Source organism: Crinia signifera, chromosome 6 (assembly GCF_055691185.1).
Source record: "Crinia signifera chromosome 6, ASM5569118v1, whole genome shotgun sequence".
NCBI classification, from domain to species: domain Eukaryota; kingdom Metazoa; phylum Chordata; class Amphibia; order Anura; family Myobatrachidae; genus Crinia; species Crinia signifera.
Genome location: NC_139222.1, coordinates 138,876,324 through 138,895,952, shown reverse-complemented (window position 1 = coordinate 138,895,952; position 19,629 = coordinate 138,876,324). Strand labels below are relative to the sequence as shown.

Below are 19,629 nucleotides of genomic sequence, written 5' to 3'. Positions count from 1 at the left end.
TCTGATCAACAGGTTGTGGGGTTGTTTCGGCTGAACCGCACTAACCTCTTGAACTTATATGAGCAGGTGAGAGATGATTTGGACCCTTATGGGGGTGCCAACTATGCAGTGTCTGGGCTGCAGAAATTAATGTGTGCCCTCTACTTCTTGGCTGCAGGCTCCACTCAGGCTGTGACCTCATGGTCGTTGGGGGTCTCATGGCGCGGACAAGGGCTGCATTTTCCTCATATGGGAAACGCACCTTACGGCCACATTGGGTGCGGGCACTTTCTGGCTCCTCCTCAACCTCCTCTGCGGCCATGTCCCCCTCCTCCAGGGCAGCATCACCCTCCTCCTCACCTCCATCTTCCTCCACCTCAGGCCAGTCGACCTCAGACATGTGGCCCTCCTGCAGCTCCTCCTCAGACTGTGCTGAATAGGTCCTCCTGTGTGAGGGGATGAGATGGGGAGGCAACAGGGTCCTCCACCTCCTCCTGCTGTGCCTGCTGCTCCGGGGTCTGCCCTGGCCCAGGCCTTGTTGTAGCCATGCTGGCTAGCAAAGTGCTGCCTTTCCCTCTCAGACTGCTGGCTCTTAGTGTGCCTCTGCTGGCTTTCCCCCTGGCTCCTCTGGTGCTGCTGCTGGCTGTAACTGGCCCACTGCTGCCTCGGCCACCTGCACTCCCTGTCACTTCTCCTCTCCTGTCCATCCTCATATACTTACTACCTTTCAAAGGTCAAAATGGCACCTGTGCCCCTTTATATAGGGGGTGTGATGCATATTGTAGGGATCTTAGCTGGGCCAATAGGTTAGGAGTTTTTTTGGCATTCGGAGGCAGTGTTGTAATTCGCATTCTGGTTGGTCAGAAAATCGCACATGACCTGCGCTGGAGATCACGCATTACGGTGTCAAAATTTTGCACCACATGGCATCTCTTCGCAATTCACCACATTTTTTGGACACATTAGCACATCCCATTGAATAATCGGTTTTGGAGAAAAAAAATGCGATTTGATAAAGTGCGATACAGTGCGATATTGAAATACTAAAACTCGCATCCTATTAAATGTCCCCCTATATCTCTTTTTACACAACATTTTTTATTTAAATTTATATAACAAATGTGAGCGACGCTGGCATTTTTAGCCGATATTTTGTGCATCTCTCACAGAGGTGTTGGCACTCAAAGGGTTCATACAATATGTATATAATAACTGTATTAAATGTGTAAAGGAGAAATTAAGTCACTTTTACCTACTGTACTTTTCAACACATTACTTTTTTCTGTAACTGGATGGAGTTTACTTCAGAGTTTTGTTTCAAATCATAAACATTGTATGGGAAGTGCATTAGCATGGTATTGTGTGATGTTAATATATGGCCTTTGCTTGTATCACAATCCCATCAATGTACAGGGTCCTTTAATATGTTGTTGCTTTTAAATAATAATAGTAAGGGTAAGATCACTGTTTTTATACAGTATTGGAGTTATTTATGATGATTATGGCACGTGTTACTCACAAAGTACGTTTCTTGTGTAGGTGCCTTGATGGCTTTTCCTGCTGTGATTCACAGAGCAAAGTCTACCTGGACTACAGCTGGTATGGGTAGGTCTCCATATTGTTATTTACTGTACTTTGCCGAGCATCTGTCTGCATTGCGTCACATGTGGCGATAATGGAAAAAGACTTCACAGAAATAAATATTTTATTCTAGAATACAGAGTGATGTCACATTCCTCTTAGTGACAAAGACAGATTACTCATGCAGAGTAGGGCAAAGGCCTAAAGCCTGTAGTAATTGCTGCCTTGTACCTAATGTTATCAGCATGCTTTTTTCCTAAGTGTCAGACCAGTGCCAGGAAGTTCTCTTATCTGATAACCTTGCCAGCATAAGGCAAATAAGAGCAATTCTGACAATTACAGCAAACATCAATCTATTTGGCTTGCATGATAATGATGCCAGTACTGTATGAACACTCACCAACTAACAAAAGGCAGAAAGTAACATTGAACATTAATTCACTCACAATAAAAATCAGTTAATTTAAAAAGGTGAGATACATGTTAAGCTGCCCATACACGGTCAGTTGTGGACCGGCTCCGTTCTGTACTATGCAATGCGCGCTCCCGTGCATCACATGGTACGGTACAAAAAGTATGTGCTGCACATACTTTTTGTACTAGCTACACATCATATCGGATCGCATTGCATGCACAAGGCATGCGATGCGTGCTATTTAAGTCCCAAACGGATCCGTTAAACGGACTGTGTATGGGCAGCTTCAGTTTGGTAATGGCAAACTCTTTGTTATCTGCATTGGTGGACTGCAACCCCCTCATACAGGGATTCCTTGCAAATCTCATAAGCATTGGTATAGTCATCTCAGTAAAGTTTGCAAACTCATTTATCGCTGGCAATATGGTCGCTGAGCGACCATATTGCCAGTGATTGGAGTGTGCACCGGCGATAAATTGCTGGGTGCGCGCTCCCATTTTTAACCCCCTTATGATCACTGGTCGCAAGAGCTTGCTCCTGCGACCAGCTGATTCCCTCTGCAGCTCCCCCGGCAGAGGTTCCCTTTCATCAGCGACCATCTCTGGTCGCTGATGAAATGGAGACACTGAGCAATATATTGCTCAGCAATATATTGCTGAGCAATTTATCGCCCCCGTATGTACACAGCTTCACAGGATCTGTTTATAACAGTAGATCCCCATTAAACTACAGCATTGTGGTTTATTTTTTACAAGTTATGTCTCCTTATTTAATAGCCATATGTGTCCTAGTGCTCAGTTTTTCCAAACATCTTTCCTCATCTACCTCCCAACTTATCCAAACATCTTTCCTCCTGTAGCTCTCACCTCTCTTCTAATTTCTCTCATAATCAATAACAACACAGTTTTCTCATTCTCCCAATTATGCTGCCTTCGTGTCACACTTAATTCTGTACTCCAATCCTTTCATCCAGTCGCTCCAATTGCTGCATCATCCACCTATCAGGTCACAATATTCCACTCACATATCCCTGCTTTGGTCTATCTTATATGACCTTTCTCTTTCATCGCTCCACATCTCCCACAGCAAATCCCTATACTGGTTTCATGTAACTTCCTAAATACAATTTAAATGATTCACTCTTACATAAAGGCCTCATCACAACCACCATCCTCACCTCACAAGTCTAATCTAAAATGTTTCTCCATCTCTTAGTTCTAACTTTTTGATCTTTAATTACCTTGTGAAAACCCATCACTTTATTAGCATTTATCCTGCTCTCACCAACTGTATATGACTCACTCTAACGCGCTATTGTAATCTTCAACTTCTGGTCACTCAGGAGGTTACAGCAAGGTGGGAGAGACTCCGGGGGTAGCTCAGCATCTCCTACTGTGCTTGCCATTCTCCTGAGGGTGGTGTGCCTTGAGGCTGGAAATGATTTGTGTGCAGATTTTGATATTGCAGACTAGCAGATGAGTCAAGCTATGAACAGCCCAGCTACTTAACCAGTGGTGATGGTTTATTGATAGTATGTATAGCTGTACTCGCTGTTTTACACATTGGTGATGGAGCGAGCTGCAGCTGATTTAGGTTTCATGCTAGCGGGTAATTGTACAGGGATGCAGGAACAGCTTGTGGATTGGAGGTAATCGCAGGTCTCTCTGGAGCTAAGAAGGAAGGTTCTTTCTCCCATAAAGAACAGACAATCAATGTGCTTCGTGTTTTTTGTATGCAATTTCAATTGTTCAGTGCTCTCTTTTCACTTAAATTTACTTTATGTAATAAAACAATACAATACATATGCATTACAATAAAATACACATATATATGCTTAAAAACAATAACAAAAGCTCAAATGCAAGCATGCTCAATAAAGCTCCGTTGTAAATCGCCAACGATAAAAGGCAACTACGCTAGTTTGTTAAAACACTATGGGGCAGATGTAATAAGCCTTAACAAGAGATAAATCCACGGGTGATAAGGAGAGATAAACGTCCAGCCAATCACCTGCTAACTGCCATGGTACAGGCAGTGTTTGAAAAAAGGAGGTGATTTTCTGGATGTTTATCTCTCCGGGATGCGGTCATTTGGTCTACTGCATTATGGTAGAAAGTCATTAGGTCGAATCCATTAGGTCGACATGCTAAAAGGTCGACATGACTCTAGGTCGACATGGGAAAAGGTCGACATGATTCTAGTTCGAAAGGTCATTAGTTCGACAGGTCATTAGTTCGACAAGGTCATTAGTTCGACATTGTCTATGTCGACATTCACAAGGTCGACATGAAGTTTTTCACTGTTTTTTGAGCCAACATGTGCCGACATGCGGTATTTCATGCCCTACCATCCACTAGGGCGTGGTGGGAGAATAAAATAGTGTGCCGAGCGTAGCGAGGCACCGTGCCCGACGCATAGCGAGCGCAGCGAGCGATGCGAGGGGATGCAGTGCACTTTAAACTGTGTCCATGTCGACTGTGTTGACATTCAGGTAAAAAAACAGTGAAAAACCCCATGTCGACCTTGTGAATGTCGACATAGACAATGTCGAACTAATGACCTTGTCGAACTAATGACCTGTCGAACTAATGACCTTTCGACCTAGAATCATGTCGACCTTTTCCCATGTCGACCTAGAATCATGTCGACCTTTTAGCATGTCGACCTAATGGATTCGACCTAATGACTTTCTAACATAATGCAATAGACCAAATGATCCCAACCCATCTCTCCTTATCACCCTTGCATTTATCTCTTGTTAAGGCTTAATACATCTGCCCCAATGTTCTTTTTTTTTTATCAAGGAAGTTGCTAATCCTTACATTCACCTGAGCCAACAAGCAATCACACATAAGCCAAGCAGCATTACTATGGATGTAAGTAAGCATTGTCACGGTAATTGTGGGTAGTTAAAAGTTTTTTGTGTGCTCAGAGTAATAACAGACTGTCACTTCTTTTTAATGCCAGCCCAGCATAGTCTTAGGGCTGTTTCACACAGTACGGTTCCTGCCGCACGGTGAAATCCCGTACGGTCAGGGAGCCGCGCCGCACTCAGAATTTTATAATGGCAGGGATGGCCACAGCCCGGCAGCCGTCCCTTCCAGTGGGGGGATCCGGCTGCAGCCGTGCGGCCGGGCCGTGGCCGTCCCGTGTGAATGGACACAATAGTGTCCATTCACAACTGCTGAGTGCGGCACGGCTCCCTGGCCGTACGGGATTTCACCGTGCGGCAGGAACCGTACTGTGTGAAACAGCCCTTACAAGTGAACAGATCACCACTGCAGCACAAGACTCGGATTGCATTTAGCGCCGGTAGTGCTAGTGCTAGTGCTGGCTAAATAACAAAAAATCTCTCTTTAGAGTTAAACTACACAGTCTTTAGATGACCGCTGCACATGCTCAGTAGAGATTTTAGCAGGCCATATATGGTTAGGGCATGAATCCTTCCTGGAGAACAGGAAGACTGGAGCCTGCATAGTAGAGCACTCTTCTTTCAACAGAGGCCACACACCCAGCGATGCTACTGATTTCTCCTATTATTTTTATTCCACCTAGAATCCAACTTATCTCCTGCTGATATCTGGACCTGCCACCCCTTCAGTAATCTCCAGCTGTGGTGCATGCACAGTGGTGATCACAGGCGAGGGATCGCCACAGTGTATGCACCCCAGCCGGAGACTACCGGGGTGGCAGGTCCCAATTTCAGCAGGAGAGAAGTAATCTGGACAGTCCTGCTAATTGGACACTGTCCCGCTGTCCTGGACAGTCGCACTAATTGGACACTGTCCCACCCGGGGTTGCAGTCAGGGCTGTCTTAACAGTATTGTACTTCCGCGACAAACCAATGCATTTGGGGCCCATCCACACCTGTTCACAGGAAAAAAAAAATCAACAACAAAAATAAGACACTCCTCCTGTGATCCCATGCCATGTCTCTCACTTGCCTCCATAGAGTGAATGGCTGTCAGCAACTGATTGGTGGATAGCTCCAGCCATCCACCAATCAGCATTCATTGTGTGGCTGGTGGCTGGGAAGCAAGAAGAGAATGCTGCCTGGCCACTCTGTTTGTGTGTGTGACTAGGCAGCATTTTCTACTGACTCTCAGGAGGCAGATGCCCACAACTCAATCTGCGCCAGCTCAAAGGCCCCTTTAATTGGGGGCCCTTTGGCAGCTTCCAATTGAGTCCATATGTTAAGATGGCACTGGTCACCATCCCACAGAGGCGGGGGGGGGGGGGGGGGGGGGGGAGTTGGGGGACTGGTGCCCAGCAGAGCAATCAGTGATTACTGAATAGATGCCATACAGAGAGGGAAACCGGAGGACTGCCCTTCTGCACAGGGAGTGCTGGGCATGCCTCAAAAACAGAAGTTTGCTTTCATTATACTTGTGTTTTGTATGAATACATATGTGCTTACCATGCATGACAAATAATATTCTCTAGAACCATGAATCATGGGAGTTTCCAGCTGATGTTGAATGATAAGTATTAATTTGTCGTACTTCCTTGATAGCTGAAGAGCTACAGGTTTCCGCCCTTTTAAATTAGAGTGTATAGTAAATGTAGATGTATATCGTTTCCTGCATATAACTCATTTCTGTCCATGCACAGAACTCATACCATTTTATACCTGGTATGCATGCCCGATCCATTTTCATGACCATTATGAATCCGTTTCCAAAACCAAATCAGTCAAATGTGAATCCATAAAATAAGAACTTGACATTGATCTTTAGTTGAAATTATTCTTTAGGCATAATCTGTATAAATGTCCTGTACAGTAAATCACCTGTATAAGTGTGTGGATGATCCTTAAATCATAAATGATTAAATAAAAATACAATTTAGTACATTTCTGGTACCAACTGTAAATTATTTAACTTGACCTTTGTGTCTTTGAATAAGCATTTGGTTCTTAGCTTTCACTAACAAGCTGCAGATGCAGTTACCTTCATGTCTCTAAGGTAACTGCATCTGCAAGCCCTGCAAACAGGACAAATCAGGTTATGCTCACATATAGTTACGAAAAGAGAACTTCTGGGGCGGTATATACTGTATATGATGGTGTTGAATGCATGAGATAGGTGGTTTTACTATTGCAGATATGAGTTGCAGGTGTTTAATGTAAAGTGGTGTTTGTAGACCAAACCAACTTTTTTTTGTATTTCTATGCATCTTAAATTTCACTACTTATTAATAATTTATAAGTGCACAAATTAACCATTTATATTATTATACAAATATATGGTTGTTGTTTTTTTTTTGTTGTTTTTTTAATCCTGCAGGTTTTTGCCTGAAAAACTAGATATACAATAAAAAAGTTTTCTTTTTTTTTTTCTGCAGGCCCCTGTTTATTTGTATGTTAATAGTGTTCACAGTTCTGTGTCTGTGTGGGATCTGTAATAATGTCTGCCGCTTCCGACAGCGATCACCACCATCACCACGAGAGACTCCTTTCACGGACATGAGTGCACCTCCGCCGTATAATGAGGTAAGGTAGAGCAGTGTCTATCACGGTTACTAACTTTGTGCTAGTTCTGCATACAAGACCTCATTCACATCTGAACCTAGCTATGGTGCATGCTGCAAAGTGCAGATGTTCAGTACTTTACACGTGCAGAATCCCTTATGAACATGTAGGGGTTCTGCAACATAGGAAGTGGGGACTGCATCAGACTGATGCCATTTTGGGATGGGGAAGTGGTGGCGATGGCCGTTTTTTTGTGAAAATGGAGGAGCGTCGCTGCTGTGATAATTTAAGTGAAATTGGGACAAATGGAATACCATTTAGTGGTTGTTGCAATAAGCATGTGAATAAATCATATCCTAAGTGTAGGGGAAAGAGCAGATTAAAAGATTAAACAGGAAATAATTTGTTTTTGATTGCGTGTAAGTAATGGGCGCCCAATGGGAGATACACAATTGTTCTGCAGATAGGTGTGCCTGCCATGGGTGGCCACTACATATCACATTACATATTGTGGCTTTCTGCTCGGCATCTAAAGCAGAAGTAATGGTTGCTGTGGAACTAGTGCCTTTCGGCCCCCTAAGAAGGTCATACTTACCTAGGTGCATATATGAGTTAGTGTTGCTAATACATGCATAACCACTGTATCTGTATTTTTACTGTCAGAGGTTTGCCTGTTATAAAGAATGTTAGGCATATGCTACAGTACATGTTGTATTTTTAAAAAATGATTTTAAGTAAAAGTCAATGATCTTTATGTATTAATACTAGAACTCTACTTTTGTCACTTCTCACAGGTTACAGCCAAGCCTTTCCTTTACCCTCCAAGCACAGCCAGTCCGCCATCTTATAGCAGTGTGGTACAGACAAGCCCAGCCCCTCCTTTTATGGGAGATCAGAGTTGATGATAAAGTCACTGGACAGAAGTTCGTCTACTTGTGGTCACTCAAAGACGTTGTCATTCAGAGCAAAAGGAGTGGCATATGGAGGTGTTACATGGTGCTGTAGGAGCAGTTATAATGAGGGGATAAACTGCATGAAGCTATGGCTGGGATTGTTAGCCATGGTTATTTGCAGTCATTAGAATAATTACAGATGGTTATCCTTTGTAGTAATAATAGGAGAACTGATAGGGAAAAGTATTAAGAGAAAGATGGAAGGGAGAGGTAATATGGTGGAGATCTTATATGGAGTAATAGGACAATTTGGGAAGAGAAGTTGTATGGAGTAAAAGTACAATGGGTGATAACAAGCCAAAGAAATGACCATATATGGGATGCCCTTAGATCCCCGGCAGTCCAGATGGCGGCAGTGAAAATGACACTAAAATCCTGATTCGCAACCAGACCGGTGCTGGAATACTCTTGTGCAGATACTTAATGACTGGCTGGAGATACAGTACAAACACTCCTGACTGCCACTATCCTGATCGTAAGGGTGAGATTTAGGCACTAAGGGGTGGTTTATGGTTATGGTCTTAGTGGTGATCAGGGTTAGGCTGTAGGCAGGGAGGATTAGTAGGCTGCAGGGAAGAAGAGTTGAGGGGAGGGGGGTTGACAGTGAGAAGTTAAATTATAGATTTTCTCTATCGGGATGCCAATGTCGGTCTTCTGTTTACTGGTATCCTGTCCACCAGTCATATGTATGTATTCCCTGTAAATAGAGTAATAGGAAAAATTATAGCGAGATGTTATCTGGAGTAATAAAAGGACATTAAGGAATAGGTTATATAGAGTAATAGGAGAAGCTGTAGGGAGTTGTTATATGGAGTAATGGAAGGGGATATAACAAGATGTTATATGGAGAAAAGGGAGACATTTATAAGGAGAGTTTTTTAAGAAACAAAGGAAGATTTTGAGCAAAATATTATATGGAATAATACGTATTTAGAATGAGCAGTTTTATAGCCTAAAATGAGGAATTATTTTGTGGAGAGATTATATGGAGATCATAGATGACTGAATTATAGGGGGGTATTCAATGTCGGGTCATGACTGTCTCGGGCTGGCCCGACAGCCGTGACCATGTCCCGTTCTCGGCCTGCTTGGTGCTCATTTCGCAGGCAGGATTCAATGTCCATGAGGAGCTTCCGGGAATCGATGAGCTGCGGCCGGGAGCTCATCTATCCCAGACGTTCTTGGCAAAACGAGCCTGACTGCTTGTGAAGTTGGGCTCGTTCTGCCAAGATCCCCTGTTCAATGCTGTTGAGGAAAACAGCATTGAATAGGGCCCCGCCACCATTTCCCCTGTCGGGAATGGCAGTGGGAGATTGAATATCCCCCATAATCTTTAAAGAAGAGGTTATGTGGAGTAATAGTAGATGTTATAGAGCCAGATGCACTAAGCTTCAAAAGTGATGCAATGGAGAATTATAAACAGCCAGCCAATCAGCTCCTACCTAACAGTTTTCAAACATAGCCTGTGACATGAGGTAGGAGCTGATTGGCTGGCTGTTTATCATTCTCCATTTTATCACCTTTGAAGCATATGGCCAAAAAAGAGATATATTATATGAAATAATTAAAGGCATTAATGGCGGATGTTACACAGAGTAATATGAAGAGTTGTTGGGTGAGATATGAGAGTTTATGTAGAGTAATATAAGTAGAGATGGATATAGAGGGAAAGGCTTTTTATCTTAAGGTAACAGTGAAATATTTATATTAGATATACATGGACCAGGTGCAATCTCAGCTTCTGTTTTATTTGTTTATTGCAAATGTGTGAGATGTAGGGATTGAGAGTTTGGATGCGTGTCTGTATGAAATATATATGTGTGTATACAATCTCTCAATTGAAACTCCATTTATTAACATGGTAACCTGAACACTTGCTCGAGATTGCTGCAGGAAATCATTTATTTCCCATAGAACCATATAAAAAAGTCCAGCACCACTATCCTATCTCTGTTCTCTAATACCAATTTATTGTAGTCAATTATATCAATCATTTTCTATATCATTTAAAATCTAATAAACATTAATAAATTACGAAGATGAAACATTTTAGGAACAACATGGCAATATATGATAACCACATTTCTACGGTAAAAATACAACAATGTTTTGAACCCTTTTTGAAAATATGTATTTATTACAATTACTGACAATTTCAGTTGCCCTTTGCAATTCTTGTTAATTTTGTAAATAATGTTCTACATTTTATATCCATACATATAAAAGAAAGTCCCTGAAGCACGTCGGTCTGTCTGTATGAATTCTTTAATTTCAAAGTGCAGGTCAAATTTTTGTGCAATTTTTACTAATACTTTATGCGGTTCTCGATGAAAGTTTAGGTATATAACCATTGGCCTATCCCAAATGGGAGCTGAGAAATAACAAATTGAGTGAATCAAGTTTATCATTGACGTGTGCCGCTCACGTGACAGTATATAAAGTGGCGATGAACACGGCACATGTACCAGTGCAAAGGAGGGCCGGGTATAATGGTACAATATATCAGTCAGGTGTTCTGTGTGCAGACATTGGGATACATTATGTAAATATACAGGGTTCCAGCAAATCGACCTTTACTTGCTGCATTTCTCTGCATAGAGTGATTTAGCTCTGAAGCAATTCCCATACATACAGTAATGCATATACACAAAAATATGTTTTCACATATGGATTATCAATATTTAACAAAAGGAAGTATATGATTTGGAGGTGCTATGAGCTCATACACAAGAAAGGACTTTTGGTTAATAGATGCTATTGATTCATCTAGGAGTATCTCTTGCCCATCCGTTGTTTGAGCCTCTTTTTGAGCATAAGTAGGTCCACATACAGGATTCTATTAAGAACAGCTGAAGCGCACAGCAATCCTCCGTGTACAGCTCCTGCTATACCACTACTGAACACATCCTGTCCTGTAACAACAAACAGAATATTTCTACAGTTTACTTGTGACTCTCATGCCAGCTGCAGTTTGGATTTATGTACAGATAAAATTCCACTCCACTGTTTTCGAATGGCTTTATCATCAGCCTTCTGTAAATAGTCTTGAAGCTATGCTTTTGAACCTCACCGCAAACAACACCTGATCCTTGTCAGGTGACATCTGGGACAGTCAGATTAGACAGTCGATACACAATGGATACACAGGTGGCACTGCTGCCAGAGACTATGGGAATGGAACCCTAAAGTTACTGCTGACATGTGAAGTCTAGGAATCTCCTGCACTACTAGGTATCAGCAGCACAAAAAGTTCCAGCAATCAAAGAACAATTAACAATCATTACTCTCTTGCTCATATACACCCATACTCTACTACCCTTTTGTCTCATACACTCCCATTACTATTCAGTCTCATACACATTTATTACTCTCCTGTATCATACATACACTTTACTCTCTATTCCAATAAGGGAAAAAGACAAAAATGTCTGCACTAATGCTGGCCACACATCAGACCAACTTTCCTCCAACCATCCAACTAGTTGGTTGGATGGAATAAAAACCTTGTACTGGATGGGAGCAAATGTAATTTGTAATTAAGTCATTTGTTTCCCAAATCGGAAAATGGACAACAACTGTCACTCAGACAATGTACTGTAGTTGGACCTATTTGATTTAAACAATTTCACTTAATGTTTTTGTCTATTCTCCTGAGATTGTGAGCAAATTGCTTATTGCCATTTTCCAGAGTACAGTCACAGATTTTCAGTCCAACCAACCAACTAATTGGATGGTTGGAGGAAAGTTGGTCTGATGTGTGGTCAGCATAAGACTAGGGGTCATTATAATAGAGACTCGTTACTCCCCAGCCTTCCTGTTTTATACACACCTATTACCACCTTGACACTCAGGGGGAAATTTACCAATATGAAAAACCTAGTTTTTCGTATTGGTTGTTTCCCTACGACTGCATACGACTGTTTAAGTCGTATGCAAAGTCGTGTTCCGGAGGATCAGTTACAAAGCAGTCAGATACGACTGCTTTGTAACCCTCCGATGGTGTAATGATTCGTATTAGCGGCCGTATATACGGCCGCTAATACGAATTATTTCTAGCAGTCTGCACGGATCAAGTCAGATCCGTGCAGGCTGCAAGGTGTAAAAAAAAATAGAAAAATAAATAAATTAAAAAAAAAACGGCGTGGGGTCCCCCCCACAGCCGTAACCAGCACCAGGCTGAAGGAGCCGGGGCCGGTAATTAAAAATCAGGGAGCCCGACAAATAGGGGTTCCCCGATTTTTAACAACCAGCCCCAGGCTCCAGGTCCGGGGCTGGTTCCCAAAATACGGGGGACAAAATGAGTAGGGGTCCCCCGTATTTTAAGAACCAGCCACAGGCACAACCAGCCGGCAGGGTAATGTCACAGCCGGGGGACACTTATAATATAAGGTCCCGCGGCCAAAACATTCTCCCTACCGACCAGTCAGCCTGGCCAGGGGCCCTGGGGGAGTGGGGACCCCCCCAATGAAGGGGTCCCCCCCCTCCAGGACTTACCTGACCAGGCTGAAGCCTGGTGCTGTCCTCGATGCCCCTGGGCGGTGGGCATCGAGCTGATAAATGTTGTAAAAAATAGATAAACCATTGTTTTTTACTGTGGCACTACAAGTGCCAGCAAGCCTCCCCAGCAAGCTGGGACTTGGAGAACCACAAGTCCCAGCCTGCTGGGCATTAAAGGGCCCGCTGGCACTTGTAGTTCTACAGTTAAAAAAATAGTGCACAAAACACACTGACACACTTTTAAAATAAAACTTTATTACACACAAAGCCCTTACATACTGATACTTACCTATCTTCTCTCCGTAGGTAGCCCTGATGTCCTGTGTCGGCGTCTTCTGGTCCTGTGTCGTCTTCTTCCTCCATGTCGACGTCGCTGTCGGCGATGGTGTCCCCGTCCGGATCCGACGAAATCCATTTGGGAAGCTGTGGAAGGAAACCATACTCACCTGTCCCAGCGCGACGTAGTCCAGGTAAGGGTCTTTGCAAAAAAATAAACCGAAAACCCCGAAACCAAACCGGACACGACGGAGACGCACGGTGTTTACATCGTGCGGCTCCGCCTCCCGAATGCCGCTATTGGCCGCCTTGCGGCCTAGCGGCCAATCAGGAGCCGCTAGGCCGCAAGGCGGCCAATAGCGGCATTCGGGAGGCGGAGCCGCACGATGTAAATAAACACACGTGCGTCTCCGTCAGTCCGGTTTGGTTTCGGGGTTTTCGGTTTATTTTTTTGCAAAGACCCTTACCTGGACTACGTCGCGCTGGGACAGGTGAGTATGGTTTCCTTCCACAGCTTCCCAAATGGATTTCGTCGGATCCGGACGGGGACACCATCGCCGACAGCGACGTCGACATGGAGGAAGAAGACGACACAGGACCAGAAGACGCCGACACAGGACATCAGGGCTACCTACGGAGAGAAGATAGGTAAGTATCAGTATGTAAGGGCTTTGTGTGTAATAAAGTTTTATTTTAAAAGTGTGTCAGTGTGTTTTGTGCACTATTTTTTTAACTGTAGAACTACAAGTGCCAGCGGGCCCTTTAATGCCCAGCAGGCTGGGACTTGTGGTTCTCCAAGTCCCAGCTTGCTGGGGAGGCTTGCTGGCACTTGTAGTGCCACAGTAAAAAACAATGGTTTATCTATTTTTTACAACATTTATCAGCTCGATGCCCACCGCCCAGGGGCATCGAGGACAGCACCAGGCTTCAGCCTGGTCAGGTAAGTCCTGGAGGGGGGGGACCCCTTCATTGGGGGGGTCCCCACTCCCCCAGGGCCCCTGGCCAGGCTGACTGGTCGGTAGGGAGAATGTTTTGGCCGCGGGACCTTATATTATAAGTGTCCCCCGGCTGTGACATTACCCTGCCGGCTGGTTGTGCCTGGGGCTGGTTCTTAAAATACGGGGGACCCCTACTCATTTTGTCCCCCGTATTTTGGGAACCAGCCCCGGACCTGGAGCCTGGGGCTGGTTGTTAAAAATCGGGGAACCCCTATTTGTCCGGCTCCCTGATTTTTAATTACCGGCCCCGGCTCCTTCAGCCTGGTGCTGGTTACAGCTGTGGGGGGGACCCCACGCCGTTTTTTTTTTTTATTTATTTATTTTTTCTATTTTTTTACACTGAAGCCTGCACGGATCTGACTGATCCGTGCAGGCTAAAACGCAAATAGAACAGGAAAATGGTGTTCTATTTTCCTGTCGTATTTGCGTGGGTGTTTCACACCACTAAGCAGCCGTATTGTCAGTACGGCTGCTTAGTAAATCAGAAACCACCATTCTTTTGAATGGTGATTTCTGTCGTATCCTATCGATGGTGTAGGGCATTCGTATTTGTAACTACAAATACGAATGTTCCATCTTTAGGACTACGAATTGTTGTATTTTTGGGATTGTAAATCCCGAAAATACAAATTCGTAAAAAAAAGGTGTATTTCTCCCTACGAATACACCTTTTTTCTACGAATCCATTTTAGTAAATTTCCCCCTCAGTCTCCTCCCTCATATATATTCATTACACTCCTGTCTCATATACACCCATTACTTTCCTGTCTCAAGCACATTCATTAGTGCTGCCCTCCTATTTCATACACACTTATTACATACCTGTTTCTTACACAGATTACTGTCACTGCTCTCCTGTCCTACTCACAGCCTTTAGTTTTACTTCTCTCACACACCCATTACACCCTGCTTTCTCATATACACCCCTGCCTAAGTCTCCTGTCTCATACATACCTCATACTTGCCGACTTTTCAGCTGCCCTCTACGGGAGAGGGCAGCCAGCTCTGGTAGGCAGGGGGGCGGGGCCACATTCCACCGATTTCCGGGACCCTCCCGGCCATTCCGGGAGGGTAGGCAACCCTGACATACATAATACTTCTGCTCTGCCTTCTTGTCTCTTTTATACTCATTCCCAGTAAGGAAAATGGACAAAACATCTGCTTTGGGGTGTATTTTAATGTACATTACTCCCATGCCCTTCTGTCTCATACATACCTATACTCCACTGCCTTTTATCTCATACACACCCATTGCTGCCTGCTCTCTTGTCTCATACACAACCCCAACCCACACTCATTAGTCATGCCCTCCTGTCTCATACACACCACTACTCCTCTGCCTTCCTGTCTCATATTCACCCACTACTCCTCTGCACCCCCGTCCCATACACACCACTACTCCTCTGCCTTTCTGTCCCATACAAACCCACTACACCTCTGCCTTCCTGTCCCATACACCTACTACTCCTCTGCCTTCCTGTCCCATGCACACCCACTATTTCTCTGCCTTCCTGTCCCATACACACCCACTACACCTCTGCCCTCCTGTCCCATACACCCACTACTCCTCTGCCCTCCTGTCCCATACACCCACTACTCCTCTGCCCCCCTGTCCCATACACACCCACTACTCATCTTCCTTCCTGTCCCATGCACACCCACTACTCCTCTGCCTTCCTGTCCCATACACACCCACTACTCCTCTGCCCTCCTGTCCCATGCACACCCACTACTCCTCTGCCCTCCTGTCCCATGCACACCCACTACTCATCTGCCCTCCTGTCCCATGCACACTCACTACTCCTTTGCCTTCCTGTCCCATGCACACCCACTACTCCTGCCTTCCTGTCCCATGCACACCCACTACTCCACTGCCTTCCTGTCCCATGCACACCCACTACTCCAGCCTTCCTGTCACATACACACCCACTACTCCTCTGCCTTCCTGTCCCATACACACCCACTACTCCTCTGTCTTCCTGTCCCATGCACACCCACAACTCCTCTGCCCTCCTGTCTCATACACCCACTACTCCTCTGCCCTCCTGTCCCATGCACAACCACTACTCCTCTGCCTTCCTGTCCCATGCACACCCACTACTCCTCTGCCCTCCTGTCTCATACACCCACTACTCCTCTGCCTTCCTGTCTCATACACCCACTACTCCTCTGCCCTCCTGTCCATACATACACACTACTCTTCTGCCCTCCTATTACATACACACCCACTACTCCTTTGCCTTTCTGTCCCATACACATACTACTCCTCTGCCCTCCTGTCCCATACACCTACTACTTCTCTGCCTTCCTGTCCCATGCACACCCACTACTCCTGCCTTCCTGTCCCATGCACACCCACTACTCCTCTGCCCTCCTGTCCCATACACACCCACTACTCCTCTGCCCTCCTGTCCCATACACACCCACTACTCCTCTGCCCTCCTGTCCCATACACACCCACTACTCCTCTGCCCTCCTGTCCCATACACCCACTACTCTTCTGCCTTCCTGTCCCATACACACCCACTACTCCCCTGCACCCCTGTCCATACATACACACTACTCTTCTGCCCTCCTGTCTCATACACACCCATTACTCCCTGCTGTCTCACACACCCATTATCCTGTCTCATACACAGAGCTACTTTTCAGGCAGAACATACAGAAACACCGTTCCTGGAGCTCTTTTGGAAACTTACCTCACCAGGAACAGCGTTACAGAACCGCTCTCCAGAGGTGGGCACACACTAGATCCCACCACCCTATATGTAAAACCCTGTTCTTGCTATCCCAGCTACAGTTTGCCCCGCAGGAGTTCCAAACTGCTTTGCTGCTCTTGCCGGGGTGTTGTCACCTTTGGGACTCTGCATGGTAATCCAGCTTAGAGCGTCAGCACTGTGCACAGATGCATGTCTGCAAGCTGGTTCCAGTACACGGACTAGAAGCCAAGCATGGGGTGGCCGCTATGACTGCTCATAATTGGTTCGCGAGCTATGATTGGCTCACAGTTGGCACCACTTTCGAAATATCCCACATGTGATACCTTCCAGGCCGGGACCACTTAGTAGGTGGGAACTGCTGTCACATATACACCCATTACTCGGCTGGCCTCCTGTCTCATACACACCCATTAGTTTCCCCTCTCTTAAGGCCCCATACACTACCGTTATTTGGCCTTATTTCACCCGTTCCCGATGGAACAAACTGGGTGCATGTGATGTCCTCTCAGTTCCGATGCGTAGTCCCCTGTGCATTGGACCTGAAACGGAGGTCGGCCCGGCATGCAGGTCTGACTTCGGACCCTCCTTCCGGTGGCACGGAACAGGGGTTGCATGCAATCCATCACATGTGAAAGGGCGCATGCGATGTATCGCATGCTACCCTGCCATCCGGGACACCTGCTCATGGGGGATCAGCTGGCCATACACTGCTGTGAGAGATTGCAGTAGTGTATGGCCAGCTTTACACACCCATCATGCCCTGCGGTCTCATAGACACCCCTTAGTCTCATACATACCCATTTGTCATAAATGCAATTTACTAAGTTGCTAATTAAAAATTAATATTATGTCATAAACCAAATGTATGACCTATATATTCTTTACAAGCGTGACCTTTCTCTCACCTGTTAGGTATAACCCAGGGACTGTTGTCTGTGATCTCATCCTGCTGATAATCTCACACTGGTATCTGCTGCAGTTCTGTTCAGCCCCATACATGGATCCTTGTGGTGCCCGCAGGTAATATTCATTACTCACTGGTGTGGCAGCTTCCATGTATTCAATCTATGTTTGTGAAAGTACAAATATTTATTGACTATATACATAGATGCGGATAAATTGGCATACAGCAGCAGGCAGCGCTTCTGACAAAGGGCCTAATTCAGGTTGTTTTTCAAAAGCAAACTACTTCTTTAATGGACAAAACAACAATGTGCACTGCAGGTTGGGCAGATGTAACATGTGCAGACAGAATTACATTTGGGTGGGGTGTGTTCAAACTGAAATCGAAATTGCAGTGTAAGAATAAAGCAGCCAGTACTTGCTCTGCACAGAAACAAAATAACTCACCCAAATGTAACTCTCTCTGCACATGTTACATTTGCCCCACCTGCAGTGCAGCATGGTTTTGTCCATTAAGGAAGGACTTTATTTTTGCAAACCAACCTAAATCACCCCAAAAAGGCAACCATGGCCCTTAATCTGGCTGACTTGCAAGGCTGTTATATTCGCAGGTCCGCCGAACCTCCCCCCCCCCCCCCTGCCCCTTGCATGCCAGGTTCACCCTCATGGCTGCGAATGGATGTGTAACATAAGCATCCATAAGCAGCCTATGGGGAAACGCCCACATCGCTGATCAACAAATGATGTGGAAGGTTCACACATACTCTTTGGTAACTTTGATTTGAGTGCACACTTGACAGGAATGTGCGGGCAGCTGACTTCCAGTGATGTCAACTGCCCGCTCTCCACACCCACGTCACCGCCGATTTCCATGGGTGGATCCCCCGCCCCACACCCCCCACCCGCAGTCTTGGATGCATGCTCCCGGCAAACACTCTGCGCAGTGTGCACGGAGGATCCAAACAAAGCAGAATAACCCCTTATAGCACACAAACCACACCAGTCCACATTTGGGCATATGCGTAATGCTATATGCTGCAAACACATCAGACCACAGCTACTATTTGAGGATGCCGGTAACTCTTTGGGAGCAGCACTTTAGAACATTTCTGTTTTTATTCTATAGAGTTAACACTTATTCTGAATTGGTTGCGTCTGATTGATTTTCTTTTAGCACTATTTTAAAGGCCAGGTTGGAAACAATATGCCAGTGTTATTAATAGAGTAAAGAGTGTTTTGTATTTCTAGAAAAGGTGGCACCATGTACTGGCTGCAGTCAACAGCTTCGAAATTATCCTTGCATCTGACACACTGCACCCACTTCACCTCTCTGGAGTCCCCCATCAGATAAAGGAGGTTGCACACTGGCCTCCTCCTCTGTTATGGGGTTATTCAGACCTGATTGCTGGGCTGCAAAATCTCAGACCAGACGATTATTGATCAACTATGCATGCATTCGGATCAAAGCGCATATGTGCTTGGCCATCCAGCAGTACAATTCACCATCTTTTTTCATCGCAAGACGTTCCCAAGGTGTTTGACAGGAAGCCTGCGTTAGACTGCATATGCATACTGCTTGTAGCACGCATGCACAAGGCCTCCTGTGATACAATCCTGCAACTTTTTTTAACAATGGCCGTACCTAAGTTGACTGACATGATGCCAATGTTTTCGGTTGGTAACAGGCCATTTTCTGTGAGTGTTAAGGAAAATGCAGGCGTGCCTAGGCGTTTTCAGGGAGGGTGTGTGACATCAGCCTGTTTCTATCGCAGCCACCGAGTAGGTCCTGGGTTATGCACAGATTGGATTTGCTAAATTTTTGCAGACCTGTCACACA

General features: G+C 45.1%; 2 protein-coding genes across 3 annotated transcripts in view; one reads left to right on the top strand and one right to left on the bottom strand.

Annotated features, from left to right (window-relative positions):
* The window catches only part of LOC146008262 (uncharacterized), a 28,102-nt gene extending 17,585 nt beyond the window's left edge, over window positions 1-10,517 (top strand). For both annotated transcript variants that reach the window (XM_083147372.1, XM_083147371.1), the window contains 3 exons: window positions 1,519-1,584; window positions 7,319-7,466; window positions 8,240-10,517. In XM_083147372.1, coding sequence (XP_083003498.1) covers window positions 1,519-1,584; window positions 7,319-7,466; window positions 8,240-8,347 — 322 coding nt within the window. In that variant the 3' untranslated portion in view covers window positions 8,348-10,517. The remainder of the gene's footprint in view (window positions 1-1,518; window positions 1,585-7,318; window positions 7,467-8,239) is intronic.
* Window positions 10,379-19,629, bottom strand: part of LOC146008261 (all-trans-retinol 13,14-reductase-like) — a 35,219-nt gene continuing 25,968 nt past the window's right edge. The window contains exons 10-11 of the mRNA XM_083147369.1: window positions 17,795-17,954; window positions 10,379-11,310 (exon numbers count right to left, since the gene is read on the bottom strand). Of these exons, the coding sequence (XP_083003495.1) occupies window positions 11,165-11,310; window positions 17,795-17,954 (306 nt within the window). The 3' untranslated portion in view covers window positions 10,379-11,164. The remainder of the gene's footprint in view (window positions 11,311-17,794; window positions 17,955-19,629) is intronic.